We start from the raw sequence: 22,027 nt of genomic DNA on the forward strand, positions 1-22,027 counted from the left end.
GTGTCAAATATATCCCCAGGTTAATAGCAGTTGTCACCTTTACTTCTAAAAGTGAATTATAAAGTGAATGTAAATGTTATTCCAAATTTTTGCTTGTTTTAAAGTAATATTTACAACTGGTTTTACATTGACACATATCAACAAATTGCATAATTTCACTGCATTTGATTAATTACATGTTGTTTTTCCACATCATACACAAATAAATGTACAGCACGACATATAGCCATATAATTGACCATATAATACCTTAATTCTAAAACTACCAGCAAAATCTACACAGAATAAGAGTTCAAATAGAAATATCCTATAACAGCCCTGTTATTATTGGAGTTAACCCAATCTACTCAGATTTGTCTTATTGTCTTTGACAATATTTAAGTATAGAAACACAAGTACATAGTTGTCTCCCATAGTATTCTCTCACAGGTTTGTCTTTACTCCTACACCATCACAAATGTAAACACTTGCATCTAAATGATTATACTGTACCAACAATACTGCAAAGAATAAGTCCGTTTGCTTAACAATGGCCATGTGGTTTTATATGTCAAAATGATGTCCTCTCAGTCGGAGCATTGCACAGTCTTGGTGGTCACCAAAGCAGCATCCCCCAGCTCAGTGGCAGGAAGTGGGATCCAATGCTCCCTCAGGCCATTGCACATGAACATGCCACCGACCTCCCCAAGAGAGCCACACACCGAGGCCCCGCTGTAGGTGGATACCTCCTGCCTGAAGCATGTTTGGGGCCCACCATTCAGCTGAGGACAGGATGGAGGGGCCTCCTCCTCTCTCTGTACCACGGCTACTGTACAGTCTCCCTCCACAGGTGGCAGGGCTTTAGCTGGAGGGTTAAGTCCTGCCTCTGGTTCACCTGGAGCAGAAACAAGCATTACCCAGCATTATTCTTCCTAAAGAGAAATCTACATCAACATGATAAAGAAGACCTATACTTCTAATCTGAATCATAGAATAATGGGCAGCAATTGGATAGAGTTAAGAAGAATGTTCTCTCGGAAAAGCAAAATTAAGAAATATATACAACAATGCCGGCCCTCTGCCCGTCACTCAATTCCAAACATTGTTAAGTTAAATGCTTGTTCTATGTCTTCTATCCAGCTCAACACAGAGTGAACTGTGAGCAGGAGGGATGTAAATTAGGGCTGGTATTCAGGGCATGTATCCCTGTATGTAATGGAGCTAACCTAGTAATCTCATTACCAATCAGTGGTGTATTCACATGTAGTAAGTAGCAACTGTTGCCATTTGGGTGTTTATTTGTGTGTGTGTGTGTGTGTAAGTATGAGGTCATTGGGTGTGAAGAATACTTTTTTGGTCCTCAAAAACCAACGGATGTATGCTAAGAGTAAAATAGACAGTAGGGCAGTCCCCAGAGAGCCTATCAGAGGGGAACAGAAACTAGAGGAGCTTCATGCTTAATTTGTCTTCAACCCCACTTCACTCAAATGAAAGCACTGAACAAAACACTTGCTGTGAAACAGATAAAAATACACATTGTCCATTAACCTCAATGGCATTCCTTACCTGCAGTGTGATTGCGCCTTGCCTGCATTTTGTATATGATGAACCATAGAAACATTGCCAGGATGGAGCCGTTCACTATGACGACCATTGATATCCAGACAGCTGGACTCACTGCCGGGTCGTACTGGGGAGGAACATCGCTACTCCATTTTACAGGTGGGGATTCTGGTGGAAAAGGATGGCAAAGTCCCCATAATACTATCAATGACTATGCTGTGTCCATTGCTAAGCCAATGGGGAGGATATATAGCTCCATATCAATGCCATACTATAGAGAAGCCAGTGAAATAAATATTTTTCCTCTTGCAGACAATAAGTGAGGACAACCAAGATCAGGGCTTTATTCAATCTGTATCGCTGTAGAAATGTAAAGGTAATTTCCTATTGAGCCAACGACATCTGCAGCGTTTACCGTAAATGCAGTCTCTGCTAACGTGGGAACATTGACTTTAAATTCTAGTCACGCTGTAATGTTGAATTTCCCCGATATGGATTGAATAGATCCCTTAGACAAACCAGAGCAGTGAAACTCACCTGTGGCTGGCTTTGGCCATATCAAGGGGATACAGGTGATGAGCAGTTTGTCCCACCTTGTGCCCGGATCACAGGTCTTCTTTGCCATGTCGATGTCTGGTCATGTAATTAATGCCCACACTAGAGAACCTGCTGCCTCACTCTGTCCTCATGGAGCTGTGTGTGTGTGTGTGAGAGCCATAGAATAACATACAGTGAAACCATTTGGACCAGACATAGAGAAAGAGACGAGGGGAAAGAAAGGCCAACGGAGGGGAGGAGTCTCTCAACAGACGTTTCAGTTCTTCCTTTTGTAGGAAAGGATGAATCACCAATGTGTCCCAAGAGAGAGAGAGAAAGAGAGAGAGAGATCAAACTTAAACCAGAAAAAGTCATATTTGACTGGATAAGATGTGTTCAGCTGAGGGTGCACATAAAAATGAATAAACATATGAAAGTTATGGGCACTGTTCAAATTTATTAACAATGATCATAGAAAATACATTTCTGAAGTGCAGCTTTCCAAGACATCAAACAAGTACAAAGTTCAAAGATATTCTTCCATGTATAAAAATAGAAACCCCCACCGTAGCAGCAGGCCATGCAACATACATGAGATTAAGAACCCTGAGAATAGCATTGATATTATCATATAGTGAATTCAACATATGACAACATGATTGTAATTTGTTTCAAGGTCAGGATTTGATTATAATACAAAGGGTACTGAATTTCAATCTAGGTTTAGGTCATTGACCTGAATTTAAAAACATAGTATTTGGCACCGAACAAACCAGGCGTCAATCATTTTCTACATTGATTCAGCATCTTTCAAAATATGTCTAAATGACGGCAGTACAGCAGCAACTCTTAGTCAATGTCACAAGACATAGGTCAACTGAGTGCATGAAGAAAAAAGTAGGTAGGCTATTGACAAAACACACATAAAATAAGAATTCCTTGAAGCTTGATCATTATTGCAGCATTTCTCCCCGAGGCTGATTTACTATATTGGACTAAATAAAGATGATAGACTTGAATACTATCTGCATTAACCTCCCTCTACTATTACCCTAACCCCATAGGCAACTCTTTCAACCTTTTCCCTCCTCCCCTATGGAACCTCTCAGGGCATGAAGAGTACAGGCTGCATGCTGATGAAGGGGAAGTCGTAGTGGTCTGGCAGACCCTGGTGAGCCGTGCTATTGAAGTCCTCCCAGGAGAAGGGAGGGAGGTCACCCTGCGTCGTGGGACCGTTCACCGCCTCCGCTCTGAACTCTTGCGCCATGTGGAAATCAGTCACCTAACGAGAGAGACAGAGAGAGATGTTAATTACATGATCTTAAAAGATTTAAAGATCAAACTGAATGAATGCTAGTAAAAGTTATGCCTTGGTGTCATAGCATCCTCCTGGGCTGGGGTCTTTCTCCCTCAGGTCATTACGGCAACAGATGGACTTGCATGGGTCACCCTTGGAGTAGGGGTCATTTTTGTAGTCTGAAAAAGAGCGGAACACGGTTACCAGCTACTCAAAGCGAGAGCTGAGAGAATGTCGGGAGGAAATTAACTATAGGAACTAACTAAAAGCTAACCAGAGTAAAAAGAAAATGGAACGTAGGCGCACCGTTGTATCTCATGATGTGTTTGAGGGAGTCTAGGTCCTTAACCTCAGCCTGGTCCCGACGAAATATCTTGGCCCGGGGGCAGAGGTCATAGGAGAAGTCATCCCCGTACTCCTCCCACATCTTCCCATAGCCACTCAGGGTGTAGATCTTTGGGTGGAAAGGCACGTTATACGAGGGCCAGTAACCTGGGAAAGGAAGATCTTGCTCAATTACCATCTCCTCCAGGGATTTTGATCTCTGCTAAGTTTATGCTTAAGATGTGCATCTATTGGCAGTACTAAATCCGTGTTCCTTACCCCTGCGCAGGGTCTGAGTTTGGTCAGAAAACTCTACCAGGCCAGGAATCTGCTCCACCACTGTCAGAGCCCCATCCTCTATACTATGGCCCAGGGTCACTTTTCTCATGTCCACAATCATGTACTGGTTGTTATAGGTGCCTAGAGAGAGAGGGAGAGACGAAATGTGTGAAAAAAAATGCATTCTGTACTGTAGACCATTATCAGAGGGATAAACCAGGACAAGATGTCATGTGACATCCACCTCCCTCACCAGAGTTGTATCTGGAGAAGGTATTGGCCCACTGCTCCCCAGTGTATGACAGGGAGTGGGCCAGACGCACCCTCTGCCAGGCCAGCAGGCTGTGGGGCGTGACCTGGGAGAAGAGGGACGTGTTGAAGACATTGTTGGTGGTCTGGGTCATCATCAGGCCACTGCCCAGGAGATAGAAGTCATCCAGAGACACCAGGAAGCCTGTGTAGAGGGTGGTCTCACAGTATCTGTTTCTGTACTGATGAATTCTGAAGCGTGTTAACAACATTGACAGTTTTCATGAATCAAAAATATACACATTTATATGAAAACGTAGAGGGGCTACACCTAGCACTTCCAAAATATTGAAGTATATCTTCAGCCACGAGTAGTGTTTATACTGTCACAGCGGCCATACGGTGCTGTACCTACCTGGGTAGCTGCTGTACCTACCTGGGTAGCTGCTGAAGGACAGCTTGCCCGTGGCAGTGTGGGGCTCACTGAGGTGGAAGTCCCAGTGCTTGTAGATGCGCATGGTGGCAGCGTATGTATACCAGCTAGAGTGGGAAAACAGCAGGTTCTCAAACCCAGGGAGCATCTAGAAGGGGGAGAGAGAGACTGGTTTTGAGTGCAATAGAAACATTGATTGTACTAAATAGAGGGAAAACCATATTGAGTTCTACACAAGACTGATGTAAGTCAATAACAGATCCACACTATTTGATATCACTAATGATATGATCTGTCCAGAATAAATCTCTCAATAGCAAGAGCAGAATAACCTCTAACCTTAATGAGGGCAGAGCAGTGGCCCATTCCGGGTAATTTGAAATGTCCGAGAGGAGGCTCAGTGCCAGGGACCAGGGCTGGAATCAGGTCCAGCAGATCTCCCACCGCATTCAGGAACTGGACAGCAAATAGGGACAAAGGCTAAAGTGGGGGAGACACCAGTCAGAAAGAGGTTAGAGATCACATTGTGCCACTGAATGAAGATCCATGAATCTATTGATCCATTTATAGATATCAGCGCACCTCTTTGCCTTGTTTCTTGGCCCAGTGTGCGACCCCCGCCTGAAGTCCGTCCATCTGGGCAACTATGAAGCCAGTGTGGTGCCACAGAGGATCAGAGCTCCTGTTCAGTTTCACCTGCTCCCTGGTCCACGAGTCCTGCTTCCTGATAGAGCCATAGAGCAGAGCACATCTCAAAATCCTCAAAGGACAGGATGTGGATCTGACCTGGCTTTTCACTATGGTTATTGGATTTCATTCCTGAGGATAAAAAAAAACCACTCACACCATAAAGCGCTCCACTGGACCTAAAACTTTGGGGTCCTTGATCAGCTGGGGATACATGTTGGCGTAGTGACTAATCATTTGCCTGATGAAAAACAAAATAAGATTAAACATGACAATGTCGATCAGAAATTGAATTGACATGCAACAATGCCCAAGGCACTTACGGTGCAGTGAGGAAGCCCTCTAAGTATCCTGCAAGGAAGTAGGTGACCTCATCATGCTCAAGGGTCTCCCCATACCCTGCACGGATCTCCAGTACACTCCAGCCCGTTTGAGAGAGGCTGTCATTGAGGTATCCATATGCACCCCCCTCTTTTTCTATCACTCCTTCTTTCAGTTGTACAGTCTTATGTGTAGCATCCCAGTACACTGTGGCTGCTTTCATCTCTGTAAAGCAGCCAATTACACGTCAACTTTCAACAGAAATATTACAGAGTATTTTTTCCTATTGACATTATCAAATAAAAATGTATTGGTCGTGTACACAGATTTACTGATGTTATCGCAGGTGCAGCAAAATGCTTATGTTTCTAGCTCCATTTGTGTAGTATAGCCAAAAAGTTACAAAAAAATATGAAATTAATCAGAACAAAAACACGATGTGAGCTTTGGAATTTCCTGGGTTTATCGTTGATTTAAATGGATTATGTTCTGCATTTAATATAAAAAATGGTATCGACCACAGTACAACCCTGTACGTTTCACTGTTAGTTTCACTATCGGAGATGTCAGGCTATTTTGTCTAGCCCACATGTTATCTCTTTCTTCTATGTCGGTAAACCAATTGTGACCCATCACATTAATTTACTGTGTTTTGATTAGCGCATTCGCTGTGTGTACAGTTCACAAAATAACTTCGGCTACAATGTATCACCTACCATCAGCACTGGCGACAGTCGCAGCAACATAGAAAAAAAACAAAAGACACAGCCTCTTCATTTCTGTTCGAAGTAAATACAGATCCTAAATGCGTGATTTACAGATATGAATGTTACCTGAATAAATCACACTATTCACAAAATAAAAACAGTAGGGAACTGAAAGTCTGGTTCTAGTTGGTGGAGCCGGTGGGGAATTTATCACAAACGTGTTTTGAACAACATTAGCATGAGCAACAATAGTGGAATCAGTTATTTGCCTTCAAAATAAAAGTTAGCTATTGAAACTGATTCAAACGGATCAAAATAGTGGAATCATACCACAATTGGATTAGATCGTCCTAAAAAAGTTTGGAATGTTGTTATATAAATTCAACAAAAGACAATTATTCGTTAATTTGACAATAATAATGTACTTTTTACTCGATACATTTTCCCTGACATCCAAAAGTACTAGTTACATTTTGAATGCTTAGCAGGACAGGAAAATGGTCCAATTCACACACTTATGAAGACAACACATGGTCATCTCTACTTTCTCTGATCTGGCAGACTCACTAAACACAAATGCATCATTTATAAATTATGTGTGTTGGAGTGTGCCCCTGGCTATCCGTACATTTTTTTAACAAGAAAATGGTGCTGTCTGCTTTGCATAATAGAAGGAATTTCAAATTATGTATATACTTTTACTTTTGATACATAAGTATATTTTAGCAATTACATTTACTTTTGATACTTAAGTATATTTAGAACCAAATACTTTTAGACTTTTACTCAAGTAGTATTTTACTGGGTGACTTTCACTTTTACTTGAGTAACTTTCTATTAAGGTATCTTTACTTTCACTCAAGTATGACAATTGGGTACTTTTTCCACCACTTCTGTCCAGCCTAACCTATGGATGGTGCACCCACGAAATGGGGTATCAGCCTACTCAGTGACACTTACAGAACACAACTATAGTTAAATAAAGGTTCAATAAAAACAACAAATATATATTTATTTTTTTGTTTGTTGAGTTTACACAAATATTAGCGTCTTAGCTCTTATTGCTGGACTTTGACTGTGGGAATTCACCACGCTATTCAGCCTACTGTGTATATTTTTGGTGTGTAAACTCTTCCCAGTTGTGTTCTGTGAGTTTCACTGAGTAGGCTGATACCCCATGTCTGGGTGCACAATCCATAGCTGTACAGTGCATAAACTGCATTTATGCCTTCAATGCAATTCTAAATTCAAATATATCCACAAGTAATTTTTTTCTTCTTCAAATGAACAAAAAATTGTTTTGTTGAATATATATAACAACATTCCATCTGTGTGTAGATTTATCTAGTCCAATTGTGGCATGTTTTCAGTATTTTTATCCGTTTGCATCCGTTACAATGACGGACTTTTATTTCAAAGACGAACTTGCCGATTCCACTATTGTTGCTCTCGGGAATGTTGTTCATGACACACACGTGAATTTATCTCGATTGGTTACCCTCCGTCTTGGATTTCTCACCAGATGCAAGATCCCATTGTATCAGCCTACAAAGTGAAACAAGTATACTCTACGAAGTCATTACAATATATGTACATACGTTACCAAATACATAATCCAGAATACGATTAATGATCGAATCATAACTTTATTATTGTGTACGTTTGTTTATGTGTAACTCTGTGTTGTTGTTTTTGTCGCACTGTTTTGCTTTATCTTGGCCAGGTCGTAGTTGTAAATCTTGGCCAGGTCGCAGTTGTTTTTAACTGGCCTACCTGGTTAAATAAAGGTGAAATAAATGTTAAAAAGAACTCCAATGAATGAAAAGGAAATTTGACGCAAAAAAATAGTCCACCCCAGATGGGACTCGAACCCACAATCCCTGGCTTAGGAGGCCAGTGCCTTATCCATTAGGCCACTGGGGCGCATGCGAACCAACTGGCGGGGAGGTGTCATTTTAAATTTGCGTGACACGTGCAGACACGTGATAAGCAGATGTTATTGCAGGTGTTGCGAAATGTTTGTGCTTCTAGCTCCAACAGTGCAGTAATATCTAACAACTAATATCTAACAAATTACATAACGTATACCCAATACACACAAATCTATGTAGAAATGAATTAAGACTATATACATATATGACCGAGCGATGTCAGAGCAGAATGGACTAAGATACAGTAGAACAGTATAGAATATAGTACATACATATAAGATGAGTAATGCAAGATATGTAAACATTATTAAGTGACTAAGATACCATAGAAGAATAGAAAACAGTATATACATATGAGATGAGTAATGCCAGATGTTATTAAGTGACTAAAATACTGTAAAATAGTATAGTATACAGTAATTATGAGATGAGTAATACCAGGCATGTAAACATTATTAAAGTGACTAGTGTTCCATTCCTTAGTGGCCAGTGATTTCTAGTATATGCCTATAGGCATAAGCCTCTAGTGTGCTAGTGATGTAACAATCGTCTGGCCTTGATATAGGAGCTGTTTTTCAGTCTCTCGGTCCCAGCTTTGATGCACCTGTACTGACCTCGCCTTCTGGATGATAGCAGGGTGAACAGGCAGTGGCTCAGGTAGTTGATGTCCTTGATGCTCTTTTTGGCCTTCCTGTGACATCGGGTGCTGTAGGTGTCTTGGAGGGCGGGTATATTACCCCCGGTAATGCGTTGGGCAGACCGCACCACCCTCTGGAGAGCCTTGTGGTTGCGGACGGTGCAATTGCTGTACCAGGCGGTGATACAGCTCGACAGGATGCTTTCAATTGTGCATCTGTAAAAGTTTGTGAGGGTTTTAGGTGACAAGCCAGATTTCTTTCGCATCCTGGGGTTGAAGAGGCTCTGTTGTGCCGCATTTACCACGCTGTCTGTGCGGGCGGTCCATTTCAGTTTGTCAGTGATGTGTACACCAAGGAAATTGAAGCTTTCCACCTTCTCCACTACGGTCCCGTCGATGGAGACGGGGTGCTCCCTCTGCTGTTTCCTGAAGTCCACGATCATCTCCTTTGTTTTGTTGACGTTGAGTGAGAGGTTGTTTTCCAGGCACCACACTCCCAGAGCCCTCACCCTTTGGGGCCCCAGTGTTGAGGATCAGCGAAGTGGAGGTGATGTTTCCTACCTTCCCCACCTGGGGGCGGCCCGTCAGGAAGTCCAGACCCAGGGCCTCGAGCTTAATGATGAGCTTGGAGGGTACTATGGTGTTGAATGCTGAGCTGTAGTCAATAAACAGCATTCTTACATAGGTATTCCCCTTGTCCAGATGGGATAAGGTAGTGTGGATCTATTGGGGCGGTAAGCAAATTGAAGTGGGTCTAGGGTGGCAGGTAAGGTAGAGGTGATATATCTCAAAGCAGTTCATGATGACAGAGGTGAATGCTACGGTGTGATAGTCATTTAGTTCAGTTACCTTTACCTTCTTGGGTACAGGTACAATGGTGGCCATCTTGAAGCATGTGGGGACAGCAGACTGGGATAGGGAGATTGAATATGCCCTTAAACACACCAGCCAGCTGGTCTGCACAAGCTCTGAGGATGCGGTTAGGGATGCCGTCTGGGCCGGCAGCCCTGCGAGGGTTAACACGTTTACAGTGACTTGCAAAAGTATTCATCCCCCTTGACGTTTTCCCTATTTTTTTTGCATTACAACCTGTACTATAACTAGATTTTTATTTGAATTTCATGTAATCGACATACATAAAATAGTCCAAATTGGTGAAGTGAAATGAAAAAAATAACTTGTTTAAAGAAAAATATTTAAAAAATATAAAAAAATGTGCATATGTATTCACCCCCTTTGCTATGAAGCCCCTAAATAAGATCTGGTGCAACCAATTACCTTCAGAGGTCACAGAATTAGTTAAATAAAGGACACCTGTGTGCAATCTAAGTGTCACATGATCTGTCACATGATCTCAGTATATTTAGACCTGTTCTGAAAGGCTCCAGAGTCTGCAACACCACTTAACAAGGGGCACCACCAAGCAAGCGGCACCATGAAGAGCAAAGAGCTCTCCAAACAGGTCAGGGACAATGTTGTGGAGAAGTACAGATCAGGGTTGAACATTCCACAGATCACCATTAAATCCATTATTAAAAGATGTAAAGAATATGGCACCAAAAACAAACCTGCAAAGAGAGGGCTGCTCACCAAAACTCATGGACCAGGCAAGGAGGGCATTAATCAGAGAGGCAACAAAGAGACCAAAGATAACCCTGAAGGAGCTGCAAAGAGATTGGAGATTGGAGCATCTGTCCATAGGACCACTTTAAGCCGCACACTCCACAGAGCTGGGCTTTATGGAAGAGTGGCCAGAAAAAAGCCATTGCTTAAATAAAAAAATATGCAACCATGTTCAGTGTTTGCCAAAAGGCATGTGGGAGACTCCAAACATATGGAAGGAGGTACTCTGGTCAGATTAGACTAAAATGTAGCTTTTTGGCCATCAAGGAAAACACTATGTCTGGTGCAAACCCAACACCTCTCATCACCCCCAAGAACAACATCGCCACAGTGAAGCATGGTGGTGGCAGCATCATGCTGTGGGGATGTCTTTCATCGGCAGGGACTGGGAAACTAGTCAGAATTGAAGTAATGATGGATGGCGCTAAATACAGGGAAATTATTGTGAGAATGACCGAGTCAAAGACCAGACGTCAATCCAATTGAGAATCTGTAGTATGACTTAAAGATAGCTGTACACCAGCGGAACCCATCCAACTTGAAGGAGCTGGAGCACTTTTGCCTTGAAGAATGGGCAAAAGTCCCAGTGGCTAGATGTGCCAAGCTGATTTTATTTATTTAAAATAAGCTTGGCAAAATTACCACAAGAAACTTGCAGCTATAATTGCTGCAAAAGGTGGCTCTACAAAGTATTGTCTTTTGGGGGGGGGGGTGAATAGTTATGCATGCTCAAATGTTCTGTTTTTTTGTCTTGTTTGTTTCACAGTAAAAAATATTTTGCATCTTCAAAGTGGTAGGCGTGTTGCGTAAATCAAATGATACAACCCCCCCCAAAATCAAATTTAATTCCAGGTTGTAAGGCAACAAAATAGGAAAAATGCCAAGGGGGTGAATACTTTCACAAGCCACTCCAAATGTTTTACTCATGTCGGCCACGGAGGAGAGCCCACAGTCCTTGGTAGCGGGCTGCGTCAGGGGCACTGTGTTATCCTCAAAGCGTGCGAAGAAGGTCACATATAAACATGTGATCTAAACAATCCAGTTATATTTTTGTATCTTAACACACAGAATGGTTACCAAATATTTTTTTGCAGAAACAACTTTAATTAAATCTGAATAATTAATGAATCCTTCTTTTACCTACACAACATGTAACATAAAGACAAACACAGAAGAGCTCAACACAAGATTAAAACACACATAGGAAATACAAATATTCAATATCTAAATAAAATAAGACATTCTGGAAGCTCCAGCAATGTTCCTTATATTGTAAATGCCTTATGAGCCCATGATTTTCACAATGGATACATACTGTATTTGAATAATACATGAAGCATAGAGCAAAATAAAAACACAATTTACACATATCAAATTGGTATAATGTTCAAGGTTCACTTTGTGGAACTGAGTGAGAGTAGCAATGTAACCAGATTAAAGCTTCAGCACAAAATCAATACAGTTCAGTAGTTGACAAATCAAAACATAAGTCAAAGGTCCATTTGATTAAATACATTCCAGTTTGAAAGAACACTGCCCTCTACTGCACTTGTTTTATGATTATTATACTGTAGTGGGGCTGAGAATCTAGCATCGGGTGCAGCAGCGAGACAGAGAAATCCTTAACAATGACAGAAAAAGACAAGTAACAAAAAAAACACACTGTGGAATTATAAAATGTAATTTGACCGAGGTTCCTTCATACAGTTTAAAATGCTGTTTGGGCCAAACCTTGCCATTACACACTCATCCTTTACAAGTGATTTGTACCTCACTACTATGTTCAACTACCCCATTCAAATGTCATGTGGTTTTGTGCAGATTGAATTCTAAATATTGAGTGGGACTGTTAAACTTGTAACATCAGGGCTTGTGTCAATGGAAAATGAGTCCTATTTTGGTCTGTGACCAGCCGTGGTTAATGATCTCTCTTAATCATGTGCTCTCCCCAAAATGTTCCATCATTTTATCGGGAACAGCATTTAACCGCTGTCATCTCACCAAGACCCAGGACTAGCCACTTGTTGAGAATAGACTCGTGAGACTGAAGGTCCTTCCTTCCCAAACATATATACACTTCTCTAAACTGAATCATCAGCATCTCCTACAAAATACACTTTGCCCATTCATTCTGTAACATACTATGCTGCACTCATTTAGCAACGATATAACATTTTTTAGGGAAATATCATCTACCAATCTGATGTGTTTGGTAGGGACTTGAAATAAACTGATCCAGTAAAAACCCGTTGAGAAATCGATACAAGCCCCACAAAGTTGGTTACAGTGATGGCTGTCAGTTGTGGAAAAGGTATTGGTTACAGTAGGTTGCAATAGTTAGTTCCAGTACAGTTGAATAGCAGCAATTCACAGTAGTATTTTCCAGTGTGATGACTTTGCTGACAATTTCCACATATTTAACTAATCATTGCTAAATAAATGCAAAGTGGCAGTTGATAGACGTAGGTGGAATTTTGCTCCAGAAAACAATCATATAAACTCTCAATAATCATCAATCAGTTTTTCAGCACCGTTCTCAGCCTGCTTGCCAGCACCCCCATCCTGTTCTTCACTTCCTCCTCCCTCCTCCTCCTCCTCCTCTTCTGTGAAGGAGCGTGACTGGCTGCCGTAGTTGATCATTGTGCGGGAGAGGTCCACCTCGATGGGGAAAACGTCAGCATCCTTCAGCACGGCGTAGCACTCGTCGTAGTAGCGCGACATGCCTGACACAAAACGCTGCAGCTGGAACACGATGTCCTGGACTGAAGCAGGAAGGGAGAAAGATGTAGACACACACCCTACCTTAATACCACACCAGACATATCTGGTATTTCCTAGCAGTGCAGAGGTCGAAAAACGAGTTGTTTACAATTAGTAGGCCATCTGTGCCGAGAAACTCTCATTCTGATACATTAGTATATCGTGAAGCAGGGAGAGAGGGACTGATCATACATTGGATAAGATTTACCCGCTGGGCACAGATGTCAGTTCAACGTCTAGTTTTGATTTACATTTGATTGAGGTTTCAACTAACTTGAATACAACATCAAATCTAAAATAATTATTATAAAAAGTTGGGTGAAAAATAATACAAAATTCCCTTGCGTTGATGATTTTGCAAATCCAATCAGTTTTCCACGTGGAAACAACGTTGCTATACCCAGTGTTTGCCCAGTGGGAAGGCTTTTATATCCATTAGTAATGGGCAAACGGAGAGAGACTGTTTGGACAGATACTCTGTCCACTTATTACAGGTAGCTGGACAGAGCGTTAATGGAGAGGATGATTCTCCTAGGTAGACAGACACAGAGAGAGAACAAACCATGTTTCTGGTCCAGTAGCTCAATCTTCTCCAGCACATCCTTTCTCATCTTGGCGAACCGAGCACGGGCCTCCTGTCGACACCGCAGCACAAGCCGGTACTCGTAGTTCCCGGTGCCGACGCGATACATGGGCTCTCCCATCGCCTAAGGAAGCACACAGGTATATAAGAAAAACTAAATCACAAACACGCTACAGAGATCCACTTTGTTACTCATTGATATATCAGTATTTCTGTGTGGACTACAGGCATAGGAAGTAAGGTAAGGTACCCACAATGCAGCTGTACTCTTCATCGTCCATCTCCTTCACTTTCAGACAGTAAGACTGGAACACAAAATGAATTAACTTTTACGCCAATGACTAACACATTAGAAATAAACACTTCGGTACAGTTTAGACCCTGTTTTTAGTTGACCAATGTTGACATTTTGAATAAGGGGTCTCCTCTCACCAAGTACTCAAATTTGACATCCAGGTATTTGCGGATGGTGAGCTTGGTATCTGGTATTGCCTTATGAAGGTAGGTGTTCAGGTCATGGAGCATCTACAAAACAGGAGACAGAGAGAGGAACATGATTAATTGAATCACCTATATATGTGTGGGGATGTACTTTATCTAATCTAGGTATATGCAGGGGTGAACGCAAGCTTGTTGGGGTGTTGGCATATGAATCCTGTTAATGGTTTGTGTATTGATTTGACTGTTTGTTCATTTCTTCTACTACTCACAGGCTTGATGGTCTTTAGCAGCTGGATACCGTACTTCTCCATGTTGCGATGGGCCTCAGCAAACTTCACAAAGGCCTCACTGGCTGCAGCCTGAGGCTCCCGTACCCCGATCACAGAGAACACATCCCCAAACGCTGAGGGTCGTCCAGGCAGAGGGAGAGAGTGGAACAATCAAACATCAGCCAGTCTCATGGCATGCAACACATTACTGTAAATACAAACCTGTTCACTTTCAGTGTGTGAGGGAGCTTCAGTATGATCATAGTACATGGTTATATTGTGTCTAGATCTGTAGTTTAACATAAGGTTTGTGTAGTTTCAAGGTGTGGTAACTCACCTCTGTGTGTCTGAGAGAGTTCAAAGAAGGCTCTGAGCAGTCTTTTCGTGTGCTCCATCAGGCCTGTGAAGAGACAAACAAGGACAGTGCTGCATGAAGAGGGGAGAACGTATGGAGAATGTCACACATAATAACATTACAATAATTTTAAAAATACCTTTGTACAGCTCTGCTGTTTTCTCCAACTCCTCCAGTCTCTTCACCAGACCATCTGAAAATAAAACGGGCCTAGTATGAGGACACTTACAGTAGTAGCATAGTGCCCCTCTCCGGTCCAGATGATATCAGTCATCATGAGATTGTACAGAGATTATGCAGTGGCCGTGTCCGAATACCCATACTAGCATACTAGATAGTATCTGAAAAAAAGTTAGAAGTGACATTTTTTAAATGGTACTCCGAATGAGTCATCTAATGCGTGATTGCGTTGACTCCCGCCATATGTTCATTTTGGTCCTGCGTGTCAATGTATCTGATTATCAGCTTTAGTCAAACACGTGAGTCAGAAAACACAAGTAAATTCTACAAGATCAAATGCTGAAATGAGTATGCCAGTATCTTAGGGATGATGCCAACTAAATTGGCTTCAATTGACTGTAATTGGCTTAAGGTGTATGCAATGAGGAAAGTAGTCAGAACTAATAGAAATCTATAACATGGCCAGACGGATGGACAGCGTGTTTTGTCCCAGTCTCACCATTGCAGAGTATGGCTCTGCTGAGCCCCAGAGCATCAGCTGTACCAGAGCTCATGTTCTCCACCAGGCGGTGCTTCACCTTCTTCAGCACTAAAACACACCAGATGTAAAAACATACTATGATGGTAGCATCTGTCTTTCTGGTGAGTAAGAATGGTACTCTACCCATATATAGGAAACTGCCAACATAAAGGAAACACTTGAGTAAATGAGGGATAAAATGTACTGTTGAAAGCAGGTGCTTCTACACAGTTGTGGAATTAATATCCTGTCATGCTTAGGGTCATGTATAAAAATGCCCAGTTGCCCAGTATTTTGGCTACCATGGCTAGAAGAAGAGATCATAGTGACTTTGCAAGAGGGATGATTGTTGGGGCAAGTTTGACAAGAGCTTCAGTGATGAAGACTGCGCAATTTGCTGATCTTTCACGATATGCTACGGCCGTGCCAGTCACCAGATCTCAACCCCATTGAACACTTATGGGAGATTCTGGAGCGGTGCCTGAGACAGCGTTTTCCACCACCATCAACAAAACACAGAATTTCTTGTGGAAGAATGGTGTCGCATCCCTCCAATAGAGATCCAGACACTTGTAGAATCTATGCCAAGGAGCATTGAATCTGTTCTAGCGGTTCGAGACGGCCCAACGTTCTATTAAGACACTATGTTGGTGTTTCCTTTATTTTGTCAATGACCTGTACATTTTAGAGATGTGTTCTGCGACTGTTACCTATGTCCAGTGACTTCCCCTGTTTGGGGTCAGCCTGCAGCTTGTTGTAGTGGATCGTTGCTTCTCCCTGCAAAGACAAGAGGAATGCATGGAAGAGATAAGGAAGACAGTAACTCAAACACCACCTCAGTATAATAAAAACCATGATGCAAATCCACAGACACATCCCCCAGGGGTCATATTACTCAAACTAAAATATATAGCCTATGGGGTTCCTCCAGGCAAAACAGTTTTGATAGATCTACCTAAGCTGACATTGGTTTTCTCCCCTGGTTAGTCTGAGGACTTGCGTTACAGGCAGGTCATAGTGAACCAGGTATTGCCAAACAATCCATGTGTACAAAGTGTGTCTGCAACTAATTTCAACTGAAAATCATGAAGGACAATATAGCAGTATTTAAGCCAAACAAAGGTGTTTCTGCAAGTGTAGAAACATAAGAATTACAGCTCCGCTGATAAAACTGCACAAAGTTTGCAAGTAATAACAATAAATATCAGTGACAATTTCAACTCTGTGGGCATAGCATGCAAATAAATGAAAGTCAGCGAAGCCTAAGGGCAACAATGGCACATACTAATCCTTTATACAGACAGTGGAGCATCTCTCCACATCTCTCAAATCCTGAGCACAGACCATGGTGGGGTAGTCATTGAACTCACATAGCTTCCTGTGTCGTCACAATAGATTTAGAAACAGCATTGCTACTCCACACTGGTGATGTGAGGGGCCCAAACTCCTGGTTATTGCCCTGTTCTTACTAGCTCCGCTGACCGATCTGAGGTGTCCCTATTATTTAACGTCACATAGTGACCGCAGCCCTTTTCAGAATGACTGGTCATTTACTGATAAAAAACACAGAATCCATAATTAAATACTGTGGCTTTGGACTTTCTATTTTTATCTACTGGTAAGTGTTAGTCTTGTTAGTCTTGTTAGTCTTGTCAGTGTTGGTACATGGTTTGGGTTGTGTGGCTAACAAAAAAATAACAACAGGAAATACACTAACTGGTTTGTAGTCTTTTGCAGTATCAAACCAAAATTGATTGAAAAGTTGATTCCAAGCCCTCTTATTGTACCTGGACAGCCTGAATCATCTTTGCCACCTCCACCTTTGTCTTGCCCTTCACAGGTTTGCCGTTCACTCCTGTGATCTCGTCACCAGACGCCAGAGTCCCCTCCAGAGCAGCAGGGGTGTTGTCAAAGACCTGACAGAGATAGTTATATGTAAAGAATATATCCAATAATGACAAAAACCAAGCCATAAGAGCTCAGAGCCTTAAAACAAACTGATTTAAGAAAGTTCAAGATAATAGGTTATACAATGCATCTATAATCTAATGTTTTTGATTTAGTTAACACTCTGGATACATAGCTACTGAACCAAACACTACTGCTCTAAAGACTGAGGTACAGTACAGAGGTACATAATACCTGTACAATGTAAAGACAGGGACAGTACTGCGCCCCACCCCCGATGCTGATCCCTATCAGGTTCTGAGCATCCTTCTTCAGGGATATAATCCCAGGGACTGTAGGGATCCCCCTGTTAAAGAATAATTGGAGATCCTTTTAATACATTGTCTGTCTAGTGTCTACAATATGATTTGGGAAAGCAAGCGCTGTCAAAGCCATTTAGATGAGATGTACAGTGCATTTGGAAAGTATTCAGACCCCTTCACTTTTTCCACATTTTGTTACGTTACAGCCTTATTCTAAAATGTATTAAATAATTGTTTTCCTTCATCAATCTACACACAAACCCCATAATGGCAAAGCAAAAACAGGTTATTAGAAATTTTGGCAAATGTATAATACAACACCCCCGGAAATATTACATTTACATAAGTATTCAGACCCTTTACTCAGTACTTTGATGAAGCACTTTTGGCAGCGATTACAGCCTCAAGTCTTCTTGTGTATGACGCTACAAGCTTGGCACACCTACATTTGGGGGGTACAAGCTCTGTCAGGTTGGATGGAGAGTGTCGCTACACAGCTAAATTCAGGTCCCTCAAGAGATGCTTGATCAGGTTCAAGTCCGGGCTCTGGCTGGGAAAGCAAAGCATGATGCTGCCACCACCATGCTTCACCGTAGGGATGGTATTGGCCAGGTGATGAGCGGTGCCTGGTTCCCCCCAGATGTGATGCTTGGCATTCAGGCCAAAGAGTTCAATCTTGGTTTCATCAGACTAGAGAATCTTGTTTCTCATGGTCAGATTCCTTTATGTGCCTTTTGGCAAACTCCAAGCGGACTGTCATGTGCATTTTACTGGAGGAAATACTTCAGTCAAGCCACTCTAGCATAAAAGCCTGATTGGTGGAGTGTAAAACATAAAACATGGAACACATCTCAAGGATGATGACTGGAAACAGGATGCACCTGAGCTCAATTTTGAGTCTCATGGCAAAGGGTCTGAATACTTATGTCAATAAGGTATTTCTGATTTTTTTATATACATTTGCAAATATTTCTAAAAACCTGTTATCACTTTTTTTTTTACATGTAGAACATGAAAAATATGCTAATCATATTTACTTACAGTTTGTCCTCCTCCAACTCATAGTCCATGTCTGTGAACATTCCAGGACTGTTTATCCTGTATGATCTGGCTTGGAGGAAAACAAGAATGGCATTGGTTAATCTTAGTCAAGCAGTAGCTATGTCTATAAAGACATTAAAAAAAGTTAACTGGTTACCTAACACAAAATTCCATCACTGGTTAAGGTTGCCAATGCTGACACAGTAACTGTAACAAAATATGTGGGCAACAAATAACTAGAAAACTTTCCTTTATTTGCTGGCAAGAAATGGGAATTAGCTAGCTGCTGTCAGTTAATGATGAAGCCAACACAGCTGGTAGATAGCTGAGCCTAGCTTGAACCAGTACCTGGGCTTTTAGTAGACGATGAATATGACGAGATCGTCGTGTCCTCAAGCCCAGCTAACGTTAGTAGGTACTGGTTCAAGCCTAGCTAGGCATTTATTTAACCAAGCAAGTCAGTTAAGAACACGTTCTTATTTACAATGACGGCCTACCCCGGCCAAACCCTAACAACGCTGGGCCAATTGTGTGCCGCCCGATGGGACTCCCAATCGCGGCCGGTTGTGATACAGCCTGGAATCGAACCAGGGTCTTTAGTGACACCTCTAGCACAGCGATGCAGTGCCTTGGACCGCTGCACCGTAGCAAGCCACCTCCCGAAATAATGGTTAGCTTACTTGCTAGCTAGGCTACCTAATGTTGGCAGCTGTCAGCAGTATGTGTATCGCAAATGAGCATGATAAAAAAAAAGGAAGGTGGCCACTGGCCAGCTATTTACCTCCGACACAGTTGATGACATGCGCGTTGTTATCTTAACACAAACGTTTATCTCATGCCCCTGGGGAATGTTTGTTTAAATGTACATTTTATTTTAGATTATTTTGTATTCCTTCGGACCACTTCACGGGTTGTTCATCTGTCAAAAAGAAGATTCTGTTTACATGTCCTCGTCACTTCCGGTAATTTGCGGAAACTGTCAGTGATTCCTTTTCCCCATAGAGATTTGTATTTATTTATTATTTATTAATTAAACACTAACATGCCCACAGCGCTATCCTGGACCTTGGGACGTCCCACTAACCATAATCCTTACCTAACCTTAACCATTTAACATTTCTACTTCAATGGGGTAGGGACATCCCAAGGAGTCCAGATAGAAAGGACCATACTGTTTTGGACTGGATTTCAATATTATATCATACAATTAATTAAAACGCTGTCATTTAAGATATGTATAAAATTGTAGTTGTTGATTCATCTTCTTATTCTACCTGATGCCTTTTATAAAATATTTTCAATAGCGTTTTTGTATGTTTGCACTTGGAAGACCGTTCAAAGAGTCAAAAGTTTGATAGGCTAGGGAAGTCGTCACACTTTCCCAGCACATATATCTGAATATACGGTTGATTCATAACATCTATTCATTGTTGTATTTGTTAAGGGCAGATCATGCACTTTAACTGTCCAGTGTTTCAAGATTTATATTAAATATGACCTATAATTAATTACAATGTTAGTTAAATTGTTATTTCCTTCCATTTTTTATTATGTTAAAAAGCATATTTTCTGTGTTTGAAACAACAGAATGCTGTGGGCTATACCAGTCGTTAAAAATATGAATGACAAGTAAACGACTTAACTGCCAGCTCAGCCAGTCTCGGCCAAAAACGTGACATCACGTTATATGAGGAAATAGCAAGCATTTTTGAAACGATCTATTTGAGAGACATCTCTAAGGTGGGGTTTGAAGTGTGTTTTTTTCTGAAATGTATGCTTTAGCCACAAAATATGAGTAAAAGATGAGTTGACAACATTATTTGGGTATGAGTTGCACAACATGAGCTTTTAAAAGGGCGATTTTTCACTGGACAGTCATTTACTTTAAACTCTGTCATCACAGCTCCACTAGCTGCTGTCAGCCAATCAGCATTCACGGTTCAAACCGCCCGTTTATAATATACAGGGCAGCACTACATAGTTGATTACTGATCAGAGTGACTGATCAAAGATCAGGCTTTTCAGTGTGAGTAAAAGCATCAGTTTAGTAGGCAACTATCTTCACTGCCAGTCTGCCACCAAGCTTCTTGTCATAACCTAGTATCAGGGTGTGAGTGAGAGAACCATTTTTATTTATTTATTGAATCATCATTAAGCACGCCTCATTATCATGCTAATCAGTTGGTGACCTGTGTGAGGAGGGTTGCCCACATAAAAGGATAGTTCAAACTTCCAACTAACATTTTACTCTCTGTATCTCAGGAAATAAGGTTATCTTGTCCGATCCCAGTCCGTCTTGCAACTCAAACCACATTCAGGGCCGCTTTCACCACCAGTGACAACATGGCAATGCCAATGGTAAGTCTCACTAAATGTCATGCTTTCATGTGCTGATACTTTTATTCCACACAGTTACTTACTTACTGAAGAGGCTGTGTTTATACAGGCAGCACCAAATCTTATCTTGTGTGGAAAAAGATCAGAATTGGGCTGCCTGTGTAAACGCAGCCATAGTGGCCTATATGCTTACTGCACTCAGATGTGTTACTGAGTGAATTAATTTAAACGATCAGGCCCTTGAGTCTTGATTATGTTTTGACAACATGGTAATTGTTGAAAAAGTAATCTATGCATGCACTGTACATTGATTCCAATGATTATTAAGTCATTACATATTTATAACCCAACATGACATTTGTTATGTTTGTTCCTTATATAATGACAAACTGGGGCGTAGGTTTAACTACTTTTAATTAACATATACTTCAGCTAGAAAAACCCTTGTTTAACCATGCAAGGCATTCTTCAACCACCTTCCCCGCCCGCATAGCCTGCTGGGTAACGTAGTCTAAATGTTAACAGAACACAATATTAAAATACAAAATCTATTTTACCTTATGTTCAAAAGCACTCAATTTATTTATATGGTTCTTCATAGGAACTTGAGCTGAAGCATGTGGAGCTGAGAGCTGGAGACCAGTTCAAAGTACAGGGGAGGATTATGGATTAGAATGATTAGAATGAGGTACATTTAAGAAATTACATTTTTTATTTAACTAGTCAAGTCAGTTAAGAACAAATTCTTATTTACAATGACGGCC

General features: G+C 41.4%; 2 protein-coding genes and 1 non-coding gene across 7 annotated transcripts; all 3 read right to left on the reverse strand.

The window, feature by feature from the left end:
* Nucleotides 1–2,512: 2,512 nt before the first annotated feature.
* LOC139364799 (phospholipase B domain containing 1a) lies at nt 2,513–6,626 on the reverse strand. Its single transcript, XM_071101900.1, has 11 exons — nt 6,386–6,626; nt 5,672–5,894; nt 5,506–5,589; nt 5,244–5,385; nt 5,001–5,141; nt 4,665–4,809; nt 4,233–4,433; nt 3,980–4,120; nt 3,683–3,868; nt 3,449–3,555; nt 2,513–3,361 (listed from the first exon to the last, which is right to left on the reverse strand). The coding sequence occupies exons 1-11, from the start codon at nt 6,444–6,446 to the stop codon at nt 3,185–3,187; spliced, it is 1,608 nt and encodes a 535-aa protein (XP_070958001.1). The 5' UTR covers nt 6,447–6,626; the 3' UTR covers nt 2,513–3,184.
* Nucleotides 6,627–8,226: 1,600 nt separating this feature from the next.
* On the reverse strand, nt 8,227–8,299 carry trnar-ccu (transfer RNA arginine (anticodon CCU)). The gene has a single exon. It is a non-coding gene; the product is annotated as a tRNA-Arg (tRNA).
* A 3,351-nt stretch (nt 8,300–11,650) lies between these two features.
* Nucleotides 11,651–21,895, reverse strand: LOC139364832 (PRKCA-binding protein-like). Of its 5 annotated transcripts, none has more exons than XM_071101968.1 (13): nt 21,821–21,895; nt 18,927–19,028; nt 17,818–17,929; nt 17,463–17,591; nt 16,386–16,452; nt 15,655–15,744; nt 15,115–15,168; nt 14,958–15,020; nt 14,621–14,754; nt 14,343–14,435; nt 14,165–14,215; nt 13,890–14,034; nt 11,651–13,329 (listed from the first exon to the last, which is right to left on the reverse strand). In XM_071101968.1, exons 2-13 carry the CDS (start codon nt 18,965–18,967, stop codon nt 13,070–13,072), a joined length of 1,239 nt encoding a protein of 412 aa, XP_070958069.1. In that variant the 5' UTR covers nt 18,968–19,028; nt 21,821–21,895; the 3' UTR covers nt 11,651–13,069. The 5 variants fall into 5 exon arrangements, with proteins under 5 accessions (XP_070958069.1, XP_070958065.1, XP_070958066.1 ...); XM_071101964.1 differs by having other exon boundaries at nt 18,927–18,992; nt 21,821–21,837; XM_071101965.1 differs by lacking the exon at nt 21,821–21,895 and adding an exon at nt 19,708–19,906 and having other exon boundaries at nt 18,927–18,992.
* Nucleotides 21,896–22,027: the final 132 nt, after the last annotated feature.

The sequence above is a fragment of the Oncorhynchus clarkii genome, chromosome 13 (assembly GCF_045791955.1).
Source record: "Oncorhynchus clarkii lewisi isolate Uvic-CL-2024 chromosome 13, UVic_Ocla_1.0, whole genome shotgun sequence".
NCBI classification, from domain to species: domain Eukaryota; kingdom Metazoa; phylum Chordata; class Actinopteri; order Salmoniformes; family Salmonidae; genus Oncorhynchus; species Oncorhynchus clarkii.